Raw genomic sequence first — 15,642 nt, 5'->3', positions numbered from 1 at the left:
CATTGTGGGGAAAATGATTAATTTAATAATTCATGGATAACCTTTAGACAACTTTTTTTTTTTTACATTAGCTATTTACCAAAATGTTTATTAGACTAGGATAAGTTCCACTCTGCAACAAAATACAGATATTCACTAAGTGAACAGCGTGCGCGTCACCTACCACGGTGCTATGCGCGCGCCCGCCACCACCACTAGTGCGCGCCGCCGTTGCTGCGGAATTGACGGGGCTGCCGTCGGCGCGAGAGCGGATATAGACACTCACCTAGAAAATAATGAACAACAAATTTGACGCGTGAGTAATAAAAACAACGCAGCACGTTAGTGGGGTTTAGCCGTGCGTGAATGCAAACGCATGCGTTTCAAGTATCTCTTTAACACGGAGAGAGAGAGAGAAAAGAGAGAGGGGGAAAAGAGGTGTGTCTAGAAGCTTTGGCATGGGCTGGGAGGGTCACTATGTTTAGTTGTATGATTGGACTCCTACGTTTTGTGGGCAGATGGATTGTGTTTTAATTCATGCGGTGAATGCAGCATGCAAATAACCTCTTATAAAGCCAGATCTGCATGCACAGGGCCTCCAGGCCGAGTACGGATCACCGGGTTAGGCGTGTGTGTGAGCAGCGGGGGCAGGTGCTCTGCGACCCGGGCTCAAACTCTGCAGCCTGCTGGAATGACATGTGGGGCTGTAGGCTGCGTATAAACACGCGAGGGGTTGTGCATAAGCGAAGCACGCTATACATGGCGAGTGAATACGAAACTACAGTAGATAATCATCTGTTACATAACCAGCGTACTTTATGATGTTTGCAAACTTTTCATGCGTGACCACTGACCATTATAATTGCAGGGTCAAATAAGGTAGTTTCTTCTGTCTCTGCAAACTCAGACAGGGCCTCTGTCCTCTGTGTAATAAAGCTGACGATTATAACAGAAAAGTACAGTGGGTGTTATAAAGGACGTTACAAAAAGTATGTATAAGTTTAAGCTTATACATACATATTTATGCTTTATAACATACTTTTTATATAACATATTATTGCCATTTAAAATATGTTATATCTATCTATCTATCTATATATATATATATATATATATATATATATATATATATATATATATATATATATATATAATATGCTCAACAAACATGTATTACTATTATCAATGTTGAAAACAGTTGTGTACAATTTTTTTTCAGTATTCTTTGATGAAAAGAAAGTTCAGAAGAACAGAATTTAACTGAAATAGAAAGCTTTTGTAACATACACTACTGTTTGGGGTCAGTAAAAAAAAAATTTTTTTTTTTAAAGAACTTTAAGAAATTAATACTTTTATTCAGCAAGGATGCATTCAGTTGATCAAAAGTGACAGTAAAGACATTTATAATACAAAATATTCTATTTCAAATAAATGCTGTTCTTTTGAATTTTCTAGAATCCTGAAAAAATGTACATAACTGTTTTTAACATTCATAAAAATAAATGTTCAGCATATTAGAATGATTTCTGAGGCATCATATGACACTGAAGACTGGAGTAATGATGCTGAAAAATCAGCTTTGCATCACAGGAATAAATTACATTTTAACATATATTCACATAGAAAATTGTTATTTTAAATGGTAATAATATTTCACAGTATTACTGTTCTTACTGTATTTTTGATCAAATAAATACAGCCTTGGTGAGCAGAAGAATGTTAAAACATTAAAAACTGAATTTAAATATATATATATATATATATATATATATATATATATATATATATATATATATATATATATATATATATATATAATTACTTATGAGTTCAGTTATATATGCTTTAGTTCCTAATTGAATTATGAATTATTGCTCTTGATTGAAGCCACAGTGATAAATAACATATTGTGGTTGAGTGGTATTGAGAGTTTTGTTTCCATTTAAGCCTGAAAGATGATGACAGTGGAGATCACGACCAGGACAACGGCTCACCGAAAGACGGGGAGAAGGAAAAAAATGACGACGAGGAGAAGGACTCTAACACTACCAAAAGAAAGGTATATGGATGGATGGATAGATGGATGGATCAGGAGTGATAGATACAGTAACTGTGAACTGCTCTACTTCTGCAGGCCGTGGTCCCAGGGGCCGGAGAGCACCCTCTTCAGTACAACTACACGTTCTGGTATTCTCGTCGTACACCAGGACGGCCGGCCAGCACACAGAGCTACGAACAGAACATTAAACAGATCGGCAGCTTTGCTTCGGTAACCTCACGCAAGAAAACTCACATGAACATGTTAATTCAGACCAAAGTCCCTTTCAAGGAAAGTCTGTTCACTCTGCGGCCATATTTGGGGCAGCTATCTCAGGCATCCAAGACCAAGTCCTATCTATTTAAATGGGGGAATCCTGAAATCTCTTGTAGAGGTCAGGTGAACTCACAATTAAATAACATGCTTCAAATCAGCAACAAAACCTGACATGAACCATACCGTAAATGTTGTTTCTTATGCTAAAATAGCATTAAAATCTCTTATTTTTTAGGCTAGAAGAGCCAATGTGCATGTGCAGTCCCAGTCTCAGGTTTCTATAAGAACCGGAGCCTCTAACGGCAGCTGCAGTGTCGCAATGACTTTACCAATCAGTGATTGGCTCTTTTACTTAGTAAGCGGGACCTATTCCAGCATATTGCGCGTTGCAGTTTCTCTCATTAATAACTGGTTGGAGTGAACAGTCTTTCTATATCAATAGTCTTTGTATAGACTAAGTCTAACTTCAACCCCCACATGCACAGTGGGGATTGAAGTTAGATTGCCTTGCGGTAGGTCACATGATTGACAGTTCAACAGCTGTTTTATGTTTGTAGGTGGAGCAGTTCTGGCGTTTTTATAGTCACATGATCCGACCGGGTGATCTGACTGGTCACAGTGATTTCCACCTGTTTAAGGAAGGAATTAAACCCATGTGGGAGGTGAGTTTGGTCAGATTATATGTATGTAAGCAGCTTTTCTAATGGCAGCTAATAGAATTTCTATTGTATTGGATTGTATAGGATGATGCAAATAAGAGTGGAGGTAAATGGATCATTCGGCTGCGTAAAGGCCTGGCGTCACGCTGCTGGGAGAATCTGATCTTGGCAATGCTGGGCGAGCAGTTCATGGTGGGCGAGGAGATCTGTGGGGCCGTTGTGTCTGTTCGCTTTCAGGTAATGCAGTTTACTTTGTAGGACAGGAATTGATTGGATGGTTGGATCATATGTGGTTTGCTATTGCTGTGATGTCATGTGAGTGAGTAGAAGAGATGATGCTTTAAGAGGGAGGGGAAATAATTTTGATTAAAGATTACAAGGGGCACATGCATTTAAAAAATAATGATGTGCACAGATAAATGATGTATAACGATTACTGCAATATTTCATACAAAATTAAAAATGATCAATTTTGATTTCATGGTGACTAATAATTATGTAGTTGAGTCTCCTTGTCAATTTTGAGATTTTAAAATCAAATGACTGCTATACTGCTCTTGCTGTAGTATATTAGCACTTTGCTTATTCTTAGCACTTTACTTAAGTGTTCTGTATTGAATAAATATTTGTGTTTTTGTTTGAAGGAGGATATAATTTCTATCTGGAATAAGACAGCCAGTGACCAGGCCACCACTGCTCGCATTAGAGACACTTTACGCAGAGTCCTCAACCTGCCTCCCAATACCATTATGGAGTACAAAACACACACAGACAGCATCAAGTGAGTTACTTTTATTCAGCAAGGATGCACTAAATTGGTTAAAAGCGACAGTAAATACATTTATAATGTTACAAAAGATTTCCATTTTAAATAAATGCTATTCTTTTAAAATTTCTATTCATCAAAGAATCCAGAAAAAATATGTCATGGTTTCCACAAAAATAATTACAACCCTTTTCAACATTGATAATAAGATGAAATGTTTATTGAGCAGCAAATCAGCATTTTAGAATGATTTCATTCATGTGACACTAAAGACTGGAGTAATGATCCTGAAAATTCAGCTTTGCATCACAGATATAAATTACAATATATTCAAATAGAAATCAGTTGTTTTAAATGTAAAAATATTTCACAATATTACTGGGTTTTATTTTGTATCAAATAAATGCAGCTTTGTTGAGCATAAGAGACTTTTTTTCAAAAACATCAAAAAAAAGTTACCGATCACAAACTTTTGGATGATAGTGTATATGCATATATTATTAAATAGTAAAAACTCTTATGAGTCTATCAATTACAATAAATATAGAGTTAAATAGGGGAGAGAGTCTTAAACCAGCAAACTATGCATAAAGCTTGACATGTGATGTGACCATCATACCATATATGACTGTGAGATATATACATTTACTACATGTCAGACAATATGAGTTTTATGTCAAATTAAAAGGATAGTTCACCCAAAAATAAAATTTTCCCATGATTTACTCACCCTCAAGCCATCCTAGGTGTATATGACAATATTCTTTCAGATGAACACAATCGGAGATATATTTGCAAATCAAGTCATCAAAGGTTCATAATGGTTGTGAATGGGGGCCCATATTTTGAACAAAAAAAAAAATCATCCATCCATAATCAAAGTAATCCATACGGCTCCAGTGGGTTAATAAAGGCCTTTTGAAGTGAAGCGATGCGTTTTTGTAGGAAAAATATCCATATTTAAAACTTTATAAATTCAAATAACTAGCTTCCAGCAGACGACCGTACGCATACTGTGCAAGTCGATTTGGGCGGAAGAGCAACCTTTGACCTGGATGCAATGACAAACGTGGAGGAGAGAGCAAAACAAAACACTGGTCATGAATTAAAAGTCTAAAACAAGAAATTTTAAAGAGAAATGTCAGAGGATTTCGATATAAGAGAAGAGGAGCTTGAGTTTGTTGCACAGCCCTATTTGTTTGAACCGCGAGAGGCTTCTAAGATTACACTACTCCTACATCCTGCGTCATGCATCCTGTCACGGGTTACTCATTTGGCGCAAGTATGCGTACGTTCATCCACGGGAAGCTAGTTATTTGAATTTATGAAGTTTTGAATATAGATATTTTTCTTACAAAAATTAGGGATGTAACGATGCATCCGGAATCGGTTGAAAATCGATCAAAATATGTAACGATTCAAGTCGGTTGAGATGCAAAATGAATCGCGATAAATGTTCCATAAGCGCCACCTGCTGTCAAGTCAGTGAATTTGCGTTCTCATGCAGCCCGTCTACTTTAATGAAGTTTTATGTAGCATACTTTCACAAAGCTAAAGTCTGAAAATTCTTTTTTTTTCTTCAAATGTTAAAAAGTATACAATCTAATTTAAATTAAAAACTGTTCATGCTGCATGTATGTAGCATCTTTGTTGGGATCGTGATTAAAATGCAGTGGTTGCTTCTAATTTTAAATGGCTACAGATAGTTCAGCCTGTAATAGAGCAAATAAACATCTTGTTTATGTACTCATATGAAGAGATTTCTTTTATTTGTATTATTCATTTAATTATTTGATTTAGGATTTGTTTTAAAATTTCAATTCAGTTTTGTTATAAAGATATTTCAATTTCACAAAGAAATATGCTCTGCATTTTGTCTGAGAAATAATAAATAGACACTTTCTTATTTAAATCTAATTTTGTTAAAAAAAAAAATAGTGAGAAAATCGTATCGTGAAACTAGTTACGTGAATCATGAGTTGAGTGAATTGTTACATCCCTAACAAAAATGCATCGCTTTGCTTCAAAAGGCCTTTATTAACCCACTGAAGCTGTATGGATTACAACCATTATAAACCTTGGAGGACTAAGGATATTTTTAAATATACCTCCGATTGTGTTCATCTGAAAGAAGATAGTCAGATACAGCTAGGATGGCTTGAGAGAGAGTAAATCATGGGATAATTTTCATTTTTGGGTGAACCTTTAAGTCAAATTATGCATTAGTAAATAGTTTTTTTTTCTTGTTCTTATAGTTTTATATACTTGTATTAATATATATATATATGTTGTGTGTGTGATCTTTCAGAGCTTGGGAGGATTTCCATGGTCTAGTGAATGCAAGCGGAGGCCGCTAGTTTTTCATCCAGAGAGTGTTTGACGGGTATAAACTCACGACTGACTGACACATTATCACTCGCACTGGAGCTGCTCCATTCTCATTAGGAGATTCCCATCATGTTCGTCACTGTGTAAAAGTGTTACTTTTTTCTCCTCATCTAGATTATCAAGTTAATTTTCCCAAGGAAGAGGACATTTCCGAGGATGATAACCCGAAATTGATCTGTTTTTAAAAGAAAAACAAAAGGGACGTCATGAAAAGGGTCAGCATGAGACTTTTTTTATTATTGAAGACTTCTGGCTTGTGTTTTTATAATCATCCAAACACCACATCACCTGAAAACTCTCACAGAAGAAGAAGGAGCCAAATCATCACCATGCGAACGAATGTTTTCCAGTCATCCATTAGGCTGAGCTATCAGAGCGGGACCACATAGTTCAGCCACTGTGACATGAACTAATGGCTGGAAACTGCCACCGTTTTCCAAAAAAGAAAAACAACATGCCCTTGTGTAGTACGGTCACGTACTCACGTTTACCTGAATTATCATCTGAATAATAAAGTCTCGTAAAGATGGCCCAAGCAGGAAGACAGAATTCATTTAGGTCACATTATTTACCAATGAGGATGCAGGTTGATGGGATATTTTACTATAGTTCAGTATTTTAGCTACAGTGTTGAGTTGTTTTAACATAGAACTGTTGTACAAAAAAAAAAAAAAAATTATATTTCTAAGTGTATTTGGAGAGATCTATAATGGCAAACTTTTTATTTCTCCTGAGTTTGAGAGAGTGTAAACCCAAAGGACAGTGCCCTACCAGGGATGGGTGCCATGCTGCCTGATTCACTGTGCCTGGCCTTCGCCTCCGGCAAAACACTGATTTCCAAGATCGCTCAACATCCGCTGGAGTCGTCGACACTGGAGAAATGACTCTATTCATAGGACTTCAAGCCCTGTTTTAAAAATCACTCGGACATTATTCAGATATCCTAACTAACAAACACTGATAGTTAAAGGGGGCTGTGGATCAACACTTTATACTGCCTGAAATTCAGTGCTGGTGCTGGACAGTTGTATTTGAGGTACATAAAAAAGTGGAAAGGAAAGGGTGTTTTTAATTATGATTGATCATAGCAATAAATGTTGATTATGCATCTGCTGCTAATTTTCAGCTCTGGTGTGTCTGTTTTATTGGTAGTAAAGAACATTAATTACACGTACATCCCTGCTGATGATACCTGCTCTTAAAATGTTCACATCTAGCTAGGTCTCTGAAAATTTCTAATGAGGACTGAATCTGGGCTTTTTTAGCCCATGTCCTTAACTATCTAAGATATTTTTCCAGTAAATTTTGTTGAAGAAAAAGGGCATTTTTATACATCAAAAGATCTTTTTCTTCAGACTAAAAACTTTCTGTTAAAGGGTGGAAATCCTCCATGATGCCTTTTACACAACAGTCCAATATTTTCGAAACATTTTATGATTTTAGGAATCTTTACTACTCGGTTGATTCATTTGAAAAGATTTTAATGAAGTGAGGCTTGATTTAGTTGTAGAATATTTTAATCAAAGATAAACTTTACAAAGCTTTTTTTAAAAAAAAAGTTTTTTGTTTTTTTTCTGTTATTAAAATATTAAGTTTTTTTTTTTTATATATTTTAACCTAAGATTACATTCTGACAGCTTGTAAATTAATGAGATTTTATTAAGTCAAGTCACCTTTATTTATATAGCGCTTTTTACAATGCAGATTGTGTCAAAGCAGGTTTACATTGATCGCTGGTATATAATTTTGGCTGCACAGCAGCGCTTAAAGAATAATGTCAATGCAGGCAGATCAAAGCACTGTTGAATAAATGTCAAGTGTCAAGTCAAATGTCAAGTGTCCCCAACTAAGCAAGCCAAAGCCGACAGCGGCAAGGAACCCAAACTCCAACAGGTGACATCAGGTAGCAAACAGGTGGCAAATAGGTGTTAAAATGGAGAGAAAAAAAAAACCTTGGGAGAAACCAGGCTTAGTCGGGGGGGCAGTTCTCCTCTGGCGAACAGTGCTTTGTTACGATTCAGGTTGCTATCATATAACAACTACTTACATAATATACATATAAATATCAGTTGTCACTTTATATCTGTCAATAATATAGTGTCTTAGTGAGATGTTATTTAAATGCTTTGTTTAATTATCAAAGCTCTAGATTTTATTGTAGTGGCAAAACATAATGCAATGCAATACAATGATAATAAGATATACAAATAAGCATTCCTTAAAAGCCTGGTGCATCACATTTGATATACATAGGATTTTTCTAAAAACGTTGCTTCAGTCCAGTTAGTGTTCATCTCGAAATATCACTAACAATATAAAAGTTATTCTTATATTTACTTTTTTAAAATCAATAAAGATTTCAGATCAAAAAAATACTACAACCCGAAGAGGAACATTTTTACAATTACACTAAAAGGCCTTTTACTTTCTAAAAAAGTGTGAATTAGCAGACGACGTAGGCTACAACAGGTTTTTCAGCAAAGTTTTCATCACGTTGATAATTTAGAGGCCTTAGAAATGTGCATATTAAATATGATAGTATAGGCTATATAGGGTAAATATGTTCTGTGGAAATTAATACTCAACCTTTAAATCCTACTTTAGTGTGTTTAGTTTGCAGAGAGGCTCTGTATAGGGATTCCTGATGTGTACTACACTGTACAGTTCAGAGCTTTAGAGAGTTCTACTGTATGTTTCTTGCAGTTTTCATAGAAACAATGCAGTGCTCCATCTTGGTATGAGTCACCTATTTGCTGGGTTCACACTTCACTTCAGAGGTGAAGAAAGATGTCTTTTATGTAACAGAAACTTTACCATTTCCTCTTAGCTCATCTCAAAGAACATATGATTCTGCAAACAGAAAAAGATAAACAATAAAGCTGTTACATATTAATAAAATACCAGCATCTGTGTGGTTAGCTTACCAGCAGGAAGGTAGCAGCTAGTAACAGCACTTTGGTGTTCAAATTCATCCCTTGGGGTACTGAGAGAGAAAGAGATGTTCTTAGTCACTACTGAAGCTGTAGCTGCTGAATTTGAAATAGTCACACTATTATCAAAAATAAATTGTAGTTGTAAAAGAATCCACAAACAATCCAGTAATTAGTCTAGTCTATGTATCTGGATGGTAGGCCTATACGTGCTTCTCAGAGTAAGAATGCTGGTCTAATATTTGTAAAATTATACAGCTAGCAAGAATGTTCGTCTAATATTAGTAAAACTATACAGCTAGCTGGCTAGCTAGAATACTGGTCTAATATTAGTAAAACTATGTAGCTAGATGGCTAGCTAGATGGTTAGCAAGACTGCTGGTCTAATATTAGTAAAACTATACAGTTAGCTGGCTAGCTAGATGGTTAGCAAGACTGCTGAGTTGACGCACTATACACTCTGCACTTATACACTATGTACTTGTGCACTATGCACTCATCCATGTAGTGCGTGAATTGTACAAGGTTATTTTGTCATTTAACAGCGGAGTACGATCCTCCCTTCCCCCCACTACGTAATTAAAGCTGCGACAGTTGAGTGCACGAAGTGTCCAACATTCCACACTTCGTTTTTTCCGTTAATTTAGTGCATCATCCGGGTATTTAAAGTGTACTTTTTCTTTTTGGAATTTTCAGTGTGAACGCAATACTCACACTATTTATACTTAAAAACGTCATAGAATAGTGCATAAGTACACGAATTGGGACGCACCTCTGGTCTAAAACTATACAGTTAGCTGATAGATAGATGTCAACTAATTCTTATTAATTTGTAACTACACGCAACTCTCGTACTATTAGGAGATTGTTGGGTTAGTAGAATAAGTTGACATGTAGTTGCAATGTTACTTATAGTAAAAGAATGTTTGAATATTAAACAGCACAACTGTTTTCAACAATGATAATATTTCACAATATTGCTGTTTTTACTGTATTATATGATAAAAAAAAATATGCACAAGAGACTTCTTTCAAAAGCATTAAAATTCTTACAAACCCCAAACTCTTGAACGGAAATGAATACAGAAACGTGATGATATATAAGGAAATATTTAAGATTCTGCTCTATTTCTAGGTCATTAATTGTCATGTTGATAACATAATGAGTGATGAAATAATTTTTAAATGTTAAAAAAAGGAAAAAAAAAAAAAAGAATGAAGTAGACCACATGATATGAATGTGGATATTAATCTTACCATCCAGTCCAAAATACTCATGATCCATGTTACATTCCTCATTATATCCAGGCCACCTCTTCCATATGCGCCCAACACTCTCACCAATATTGGAAACCACCTGATGCCCACAATAAATGAGAAAAGAGTATGGGAAGGGTATGTAAATGGTGTGCATTACAGATAGACTTCTGGGCGGTTTCTGACCTGCAGTTCTTGTTCAGAAAGACATCGTGTGTTGCAGCAGGAGCCCTGGATCCTCACGGCCGAGACGCCCTCAGAGTCACAGACCTCAAAATACGGTGTGAACATACTCCACCTGACAAACACCTCAGAGCTTATACACACTCTTAATGCAGTGGATTTTGCTGTAGAAGAGAGTTTTCTCTAGACTGTTGGCCTAGTGAATGTTCATTTGTGTGATATTATAGCCTGATATAACCTAATGCTGAAAGGATCTAGTCAAACAAACATGGCATGGTCTTTGTTCATGGCTGTCCTCAGAAGGAGGTCATGTTGATGGTTTTGCACTACAAAGTTTAGCACATCTCTCCCTATTCAGTCTGAGAGAGGTTACTGGAGGGCTTTTTCTCTGACACAGTAGATACACAATGGTGACCTTATCTGACCCTGCAGAATAGTTGGCATCAAGATGAAACATGATGTGGATGGCTTTGTCTGCATAATAGATTTACAGAAGTTTACCTCATCCGTTACACAACAGTTCGATCCGGTCGACTAATTTAATTGGACAAGCAGCACTGCAATATTGTTATCAAACACTGGGATGTTCATATCTGTATATCCTGTATAAACTGCAGTTAAATGCTTATCATGTCGATCAGATGGCTTTTTCCTGTCTAAAAGTGGATTCCTAACTTTTTTTCCCCAGCTGAACCCCTTTGACACAAAATATATTCTTTGAAGTACCCCCTTAAATTTGAATATTTCAATAATTTAACAGCACATCTGTGTGTTAATAATACTAATAATAAAGTATACTGTTATAAGTATATTATTTTTTACTCTAATTAGTGTATAAAAATGAAGACAAAAATTAATTTAATTAATTAATTATTAGCTTCTCATCAACTACATGGGACAAAGATCTGGTTTGCTGTTGATGAGTACCTTTGGTGAACTGTCCCAATAAACTCTCTCTCTGGTGTATAAGCACTTATTTCCATCAGGCAGCAGCCGAGCCAGCACATCTCCGCTCTCAGGGGCCTCTCAAACAGGAAGACACATTCTGCGTCCTTATCAAAGCCTTGTAGTGAACAGGATCGAGCTGGACCACAGCATTGCATACACATGCATGAGCTCTCTAACAGAGATGGGGAAACACAAGAAGAGTTTTTGTGGTGTATATCAGTTGTATATCAGGTGTATATCAGTCTACATGTGGCTTGGACACTGTAAATAAGAGTAAAATCATCTTAAATTGCCTCTATTATGTTTTTCGGACACAGCCTTTTATGTAGTGTATAATAAATGAAGTTATTGTTTCCTAAAAGAAAAACTGCTTCTGCCTGAAGTGAGTGGCTAGTAATTCCGGTCTTACTTCCTGCTTGAACCTACATAGGTTTTGCATAATGCCAGCCTATGGTCTTCATTGGCTCCCTACAAACAACGCCTACTTTGATCCTCAAACATTGTAGTTGGAGCTGAGGCCTGGAAGAGATTGGTTCATGCTGTTGACATATCAAGAAGATGCTTTCTACTGCAAATCCACTTTGCAATGACTTCCAAAGAATGAGGACTCAAAATGATTTGGTAAAACTGGCGCTATTGTTATTGTTCACATCACCGTGTGTGTCAAGTGTTGAGGAAGCCTCTGGAGCTGAAATTCAGATATGGTAATGAGCGTTTCGTTTCCGACATACGCTGTAAGCGGTAGATCAATCACAACAGACTGGGCCATCTGACCAATCAGAGCAGAGGCTTTCAGTAAGGAGGAGTTAATTATACTAATATTTACCTTCCACAGCCACAAAGAGCTGATCACTGGTTTCTGTGGAGATGCTGTATGTTCTTCGGGCGACGCACTGTGGACCTGAGATATTACATAAATATATAAACCTCCATTAAACCTTTTTATATTTACACAGGAAATTGTATACTGTGAATACTCAAACCATGTCCATGCTATTCCACATCACCCAATAAAAATACATTAGTGACAAAACGTAATGTACAGAGGGGATGTTGGTTTTTTGACCCTACATGCTCAGTTAAATGATCAAAATACAAGAGAAATATTTTATATTTTTTCAGTATTTTAAATATGAAGGAAAAACAAAACACTAAACTTAGCTAAGGTATTTATCTGACAAAATTATTTGGCAAAAAAAGGCCAACTACAGCTACGGACATCACTTTTAGTATATAATATTATATTTTAATATTATAATATGTTGATCATGTCTCATTAAAATTAACCCTTTGAGCGGTACGGTCCCACATATGGGATTTTTATTTCTGTGCCCCTGGGCGTACGGTACGTTACCACATATGGGATTTCGAACGTTCAGCGACGTCACATAACTGCCAGATTCAAACTGTGCTTTCGCGCTCTGGCTGCGAGACGGACGCGCGCAGCTCTTGTCATATATCACAGCTATGCAGCGTTTTCAGCCACATAATGTTTCTTTTAAGGTTTCAGACATTTAAATATCCATAAGCACCATTAAAACAATACATTAAGAGTTTTATAAAATACACACTGATGTCAGACATCAGTGGAAGCAGCAATAACAAATATAATTTGCCGACATTTATTCATATCAGACGCACATAATGGACCTAAGTAACTATAAAGTTTACTCTTTTATTCTTCCAGTTCACCAGCCACTTACTTGCATATATTTCGGGAGAAAATGATGAATTCACCTGCTGTAAATCCGACTGACAGGACTCTGTGAACTGCAGCGCAAAGATGGCGGCGCCCATCTCGCATTATAGATCAAGATAAAGATCATTTATAAAGGTTTAAAAACGACAAAGCACACTCATTTACACATATTTGAGAATCGGAATATCATATAGTTGATGACATGGTAAGCAATTTTGCGAATATTTCAAATATAAAAGGAAAAACTAAATAATAGCGATCCATCTGTCATACAGTGTTATTGTTGCTGCGTTCAGCGCTCGTGACACGCAAGACGCGTCGCCATGGAAACATTAAAGGCAAACGTAATAAAATAACGGTCGCCTTAAAAAAACTCAATCTGGGGGGACAGTTAGAATATTTTAAACTCACGATCGAAAGGGGTAATAAGAAGCTTTTGAATCATTTTCTGTTTAAAGAGATAATACAGGAACCTTAAAATCTCACATTTTTTGTTAAATGTTACCTTTTAAAGGTATTATTTTTTAATTAAAAAGTTTTTTATTGATTTTTATGGATGTTTTATTCACCTCGTAGTTCTGGTCTGGCATTAATGTGGAGTCTTGTGACTGTTCTCAGAACAGACAGTTTTCCCAGTTTTTTACCCTCACTGTCCATCTCTTTCCCTCCAGGTTCCTCGTCCTCTCCTCTCCTGCCTGTAGGCTGGAGCACAGGTGTGAGGTCCTGGCTGTCTGAAGTAGGTCTAATCTGCCTGTGGAAAGCTCTGAAGAGCATGTCAATATGTCTCTCCCTTTCCAGACCAAAGGGAAGAGGCTGAGCGGTCACAGATGGGAAGGCCTGATCAAGGGAGAGAGAATGCGGGAGGTAGAAACATTGCATTTGAAATTTAAAAATATTACTCAAATGTCACTGAAAATCTGTGAGAATTGCCATTTAGGACCCATTTTATTTTTTATAATACGATGCATTTCATGTGTGGGGGGGGATGCAGGGGCACCACAATGCGACCACAAAGGGCACTTTCACTTTCGCGATCTTTTGGGTGAACTAACCCAGGTAGCAACATAGTGTGGCCCAGATCTGGTCCGCTATGATGTGGGCCAGATCTGGGTCGACACTATGTTGCTGTCAGAGAACCCTTTGAAATTTCAGTACCAACTAGGTAAAACTCTAGTTGTTTTTAAGATATTTTTTTCTGTGCAGTAAGCATTTCATAACCAAGATTGTTTCATAATACTTGCAAACAATAAACTATAAAAAAAAACCTATAAAAAATAGCAACAAATTTAAGAAAAGGGGGGAAATTAAAAAATAAATAATAAAAATAACAATAAAAAATGTTATTTAAATGTATTTTGAGAGGAAACATTTTATTTAATATTTTTTATTAGTATTACGTAAAATAGATCCAAAAATTTTTTTTAACATTATTTAATAACATTACTTATTAAATATTAAACATCAAATTATTTATTTTAATATTAATATTAGCTAAGCTGACTCCTTTTATACACTTAAGTTGACTGAGTTGACTGATTTTATACACTAAAAGACCAGAAAATAAATAAGGTCAAATGTATTTTCTCTCTCTCTCTCTCTTTCTTTGCAAACAGCTTTTTAGGAAACACGAAATAATGAATAAATGAAATAATATTCAATCGTGAGTCTTTTTGTTTCATTCACCTCTGTATTTCTAGATTTACATCTTTCCAGACAATCCTTGAAGATTCCATTTATTTTCCTTTCAATATAAAAGTTTGTGATTAAGCCATAATAGGGCATTTGTTGTGTAACTATGCAAAGACATTTGTCATTAAAGGGATAGTTCACCTAAAAATTAAAATTCTGTCATCATTTACTCACCCCCAAGTTGTTCCACACCTGTATGAATATCTTTCTTCTGCTGAACACAAAAGATGATATTTTGAAGAATGTCAGTTAACAAACGGTTGATGGGACCCATTGACTTCCATAGTATTTATTTCCACACTATGGAAGTCAATGGGGTCCATCACCTCTTTGGCTACCCATATTCTCTGAAATATCTTATGTGTTCATCAGAAGAAAGAAATTCATACAGGTTTAGAACAACTTGAGGGTGAGTAAATGATGAAATTTGTGAACTATCCCCTCAAGACATTAACCAATACCGATAGAACAGAGATGAGAGAGAGATGAATTCTTACCATTTCAGGTTCTGAGGTTTTAGGGGCTGTTGGGCAGGTGCAGTATTGATGAAATGAGGGCTTCCTTTACTGAGAAACAGCTTCCAGACAAGCTTCAAATACTGTGTGTTAGTAGTTCAGAAGCTAGTCCTACACCACACACCCCCCTTCTGCCCCACTCTCTCCTTCCCGGATCTGGTCTTTGTCAGACAGAAAAGTAGCAGTCAGCCATGTAATTAAGATCCTCCTCAAGTTAGTGGGGGGTGGTGGAGTGATATTACATAAACTGAACCAATTCACATGATTCCATGCAGAATATCATCCTTTAGCTCTAAGAAAATGTTATCTTTTTTA

General features: G+C 36.1%; 2 protein-coding genes across 3 annotated transcripts; one reads left to right on the top strand and one right to left on the bottom strand.

The window, feature by feature from the left end:
• Positions 1-181: 181 nt before the first annotated feature.
• eif4e2 (eukaryotic translation initiation factor 4E family member 2) lies at positions 182-7,212 on the top strand. Of its 2 annotated transcripts, none has more exons than XM_067363304.1 (8): positions 182-295; positions 1,927-2,038; positions 2,114-2,248; positions 2,851-2,955; positions 3,037-3,189; positions 3,597-3,733; positions 6,027-6,101; positions 6,221-7,212. In XM_067363304.1, the coding sequence occupies exons 1-7, from the start codon at positions 276-278 to the stop codon at positions 6,073-6,075; spliced, it is 711 nt and encodes a 236-aa protein (XP_067219405.1). In that variant the 5' UTR covers positions 182-275; the 3' UTR covers positions 6,076-6,101; positions 6,221-7,212. The 2 variants fall into 2 exon arrangements, with proteins under 2 accessions (XP_067219405.1, XP_067219404.1); XM_067363303.1 differs by lacking the exon at positions 182-295 and adding an exon at positions 311-417.
• Positions 7,213-7,853: 641 nt separating this feature from the next.
• LOC137003624 (phospholipid scramblase family member 5) lies at positions 7,854-15,435 on the bottom strand. The gene is made up of 8 exons (XM_067363830.1): positions 15,310-15,435; positions 13,693-13,960; positions 12,251-12,325; positions 11,404-11,596; positions 10,480-10,591; positions 10,294-10,393; positions 9,031-9,089; positions 7,854-8,956 (listed from the first exon to the last, which is right to left on the bottom strand). Exons 1-8 carry the CDS (start codon positions 15,310-15,312, stop codon positions 8,930-8,932), a joined length of 837 nt encoding a protein of 278 aa, XP_067219931.1. The 5' UTR covers positions 15,313-15,435; the 3' UTR covers positions 7,854-8,929.
• Positions 15,436-15,642: the final 207 nt, after the last annotated feature.

The sequence above is a fragment of the Chanodichthys erythropterus genome, chromosome 16, assembly GCF_024489055.1.
Source record: "Chanodichthys erythropterus isolate Z2021 chromosome 16, ASM2448905v1, whole genome shotgun sequence".
NCBI classification, from domain to species: Eukaryota; Metazoa; Chordata; class Actinopteri; order Cypriniformes; family Xenocyprididae; genus Chanodichthys; species Chanodichthys erythropterus.
Note: the sequence above shows the minus strand (reverse complement) of the source record. Positions and strands in the feature narration are given on the sequence as shown.

Excerpts from the sequence above, each read along its gene's own strand:
- LOC137003624 (XM_067363830.1), bottom strand. Across the intron at positions 9,090-10,293 it reads TGAGTATTTTGGACTGGATG|TACCCCAAGGGATGAATTTG; the intron begins GTAAGATTAATA and ends TTTCTCTCTCAG. Across the intron at positions 8,957-9,030 it reads TAGCTGCTACCTTCCTGCTG|AATCATATGTTCTTTGAGAT; the intron begins GTAAGCTAACCA and ends TTCTGTTTGCAG.
- eif4e2 (XM_067363303.1), top strand. The coding sequence starts at position 356 with ATGCGTTTCAAGTATCTCTTTAACACGGAGAGAGAGAGAGAAAAGAGA. Across the intron at positions 2,039-2,113 it reads CTAACACTACCAAAAGAAAG|GCCGTGGTCCCAGGGGCCGG; the intron begins GTATATGGATGG and ends CTACTTCTGCAG. Across the intron at positions 2,249-2,850 it reads AGATCGGCAGCTTTGCTTCG|GTGGAGCAGTTCTGGCGTTT; the intron begins GTAACCTCACGC and ends TTATGTTTGTAG.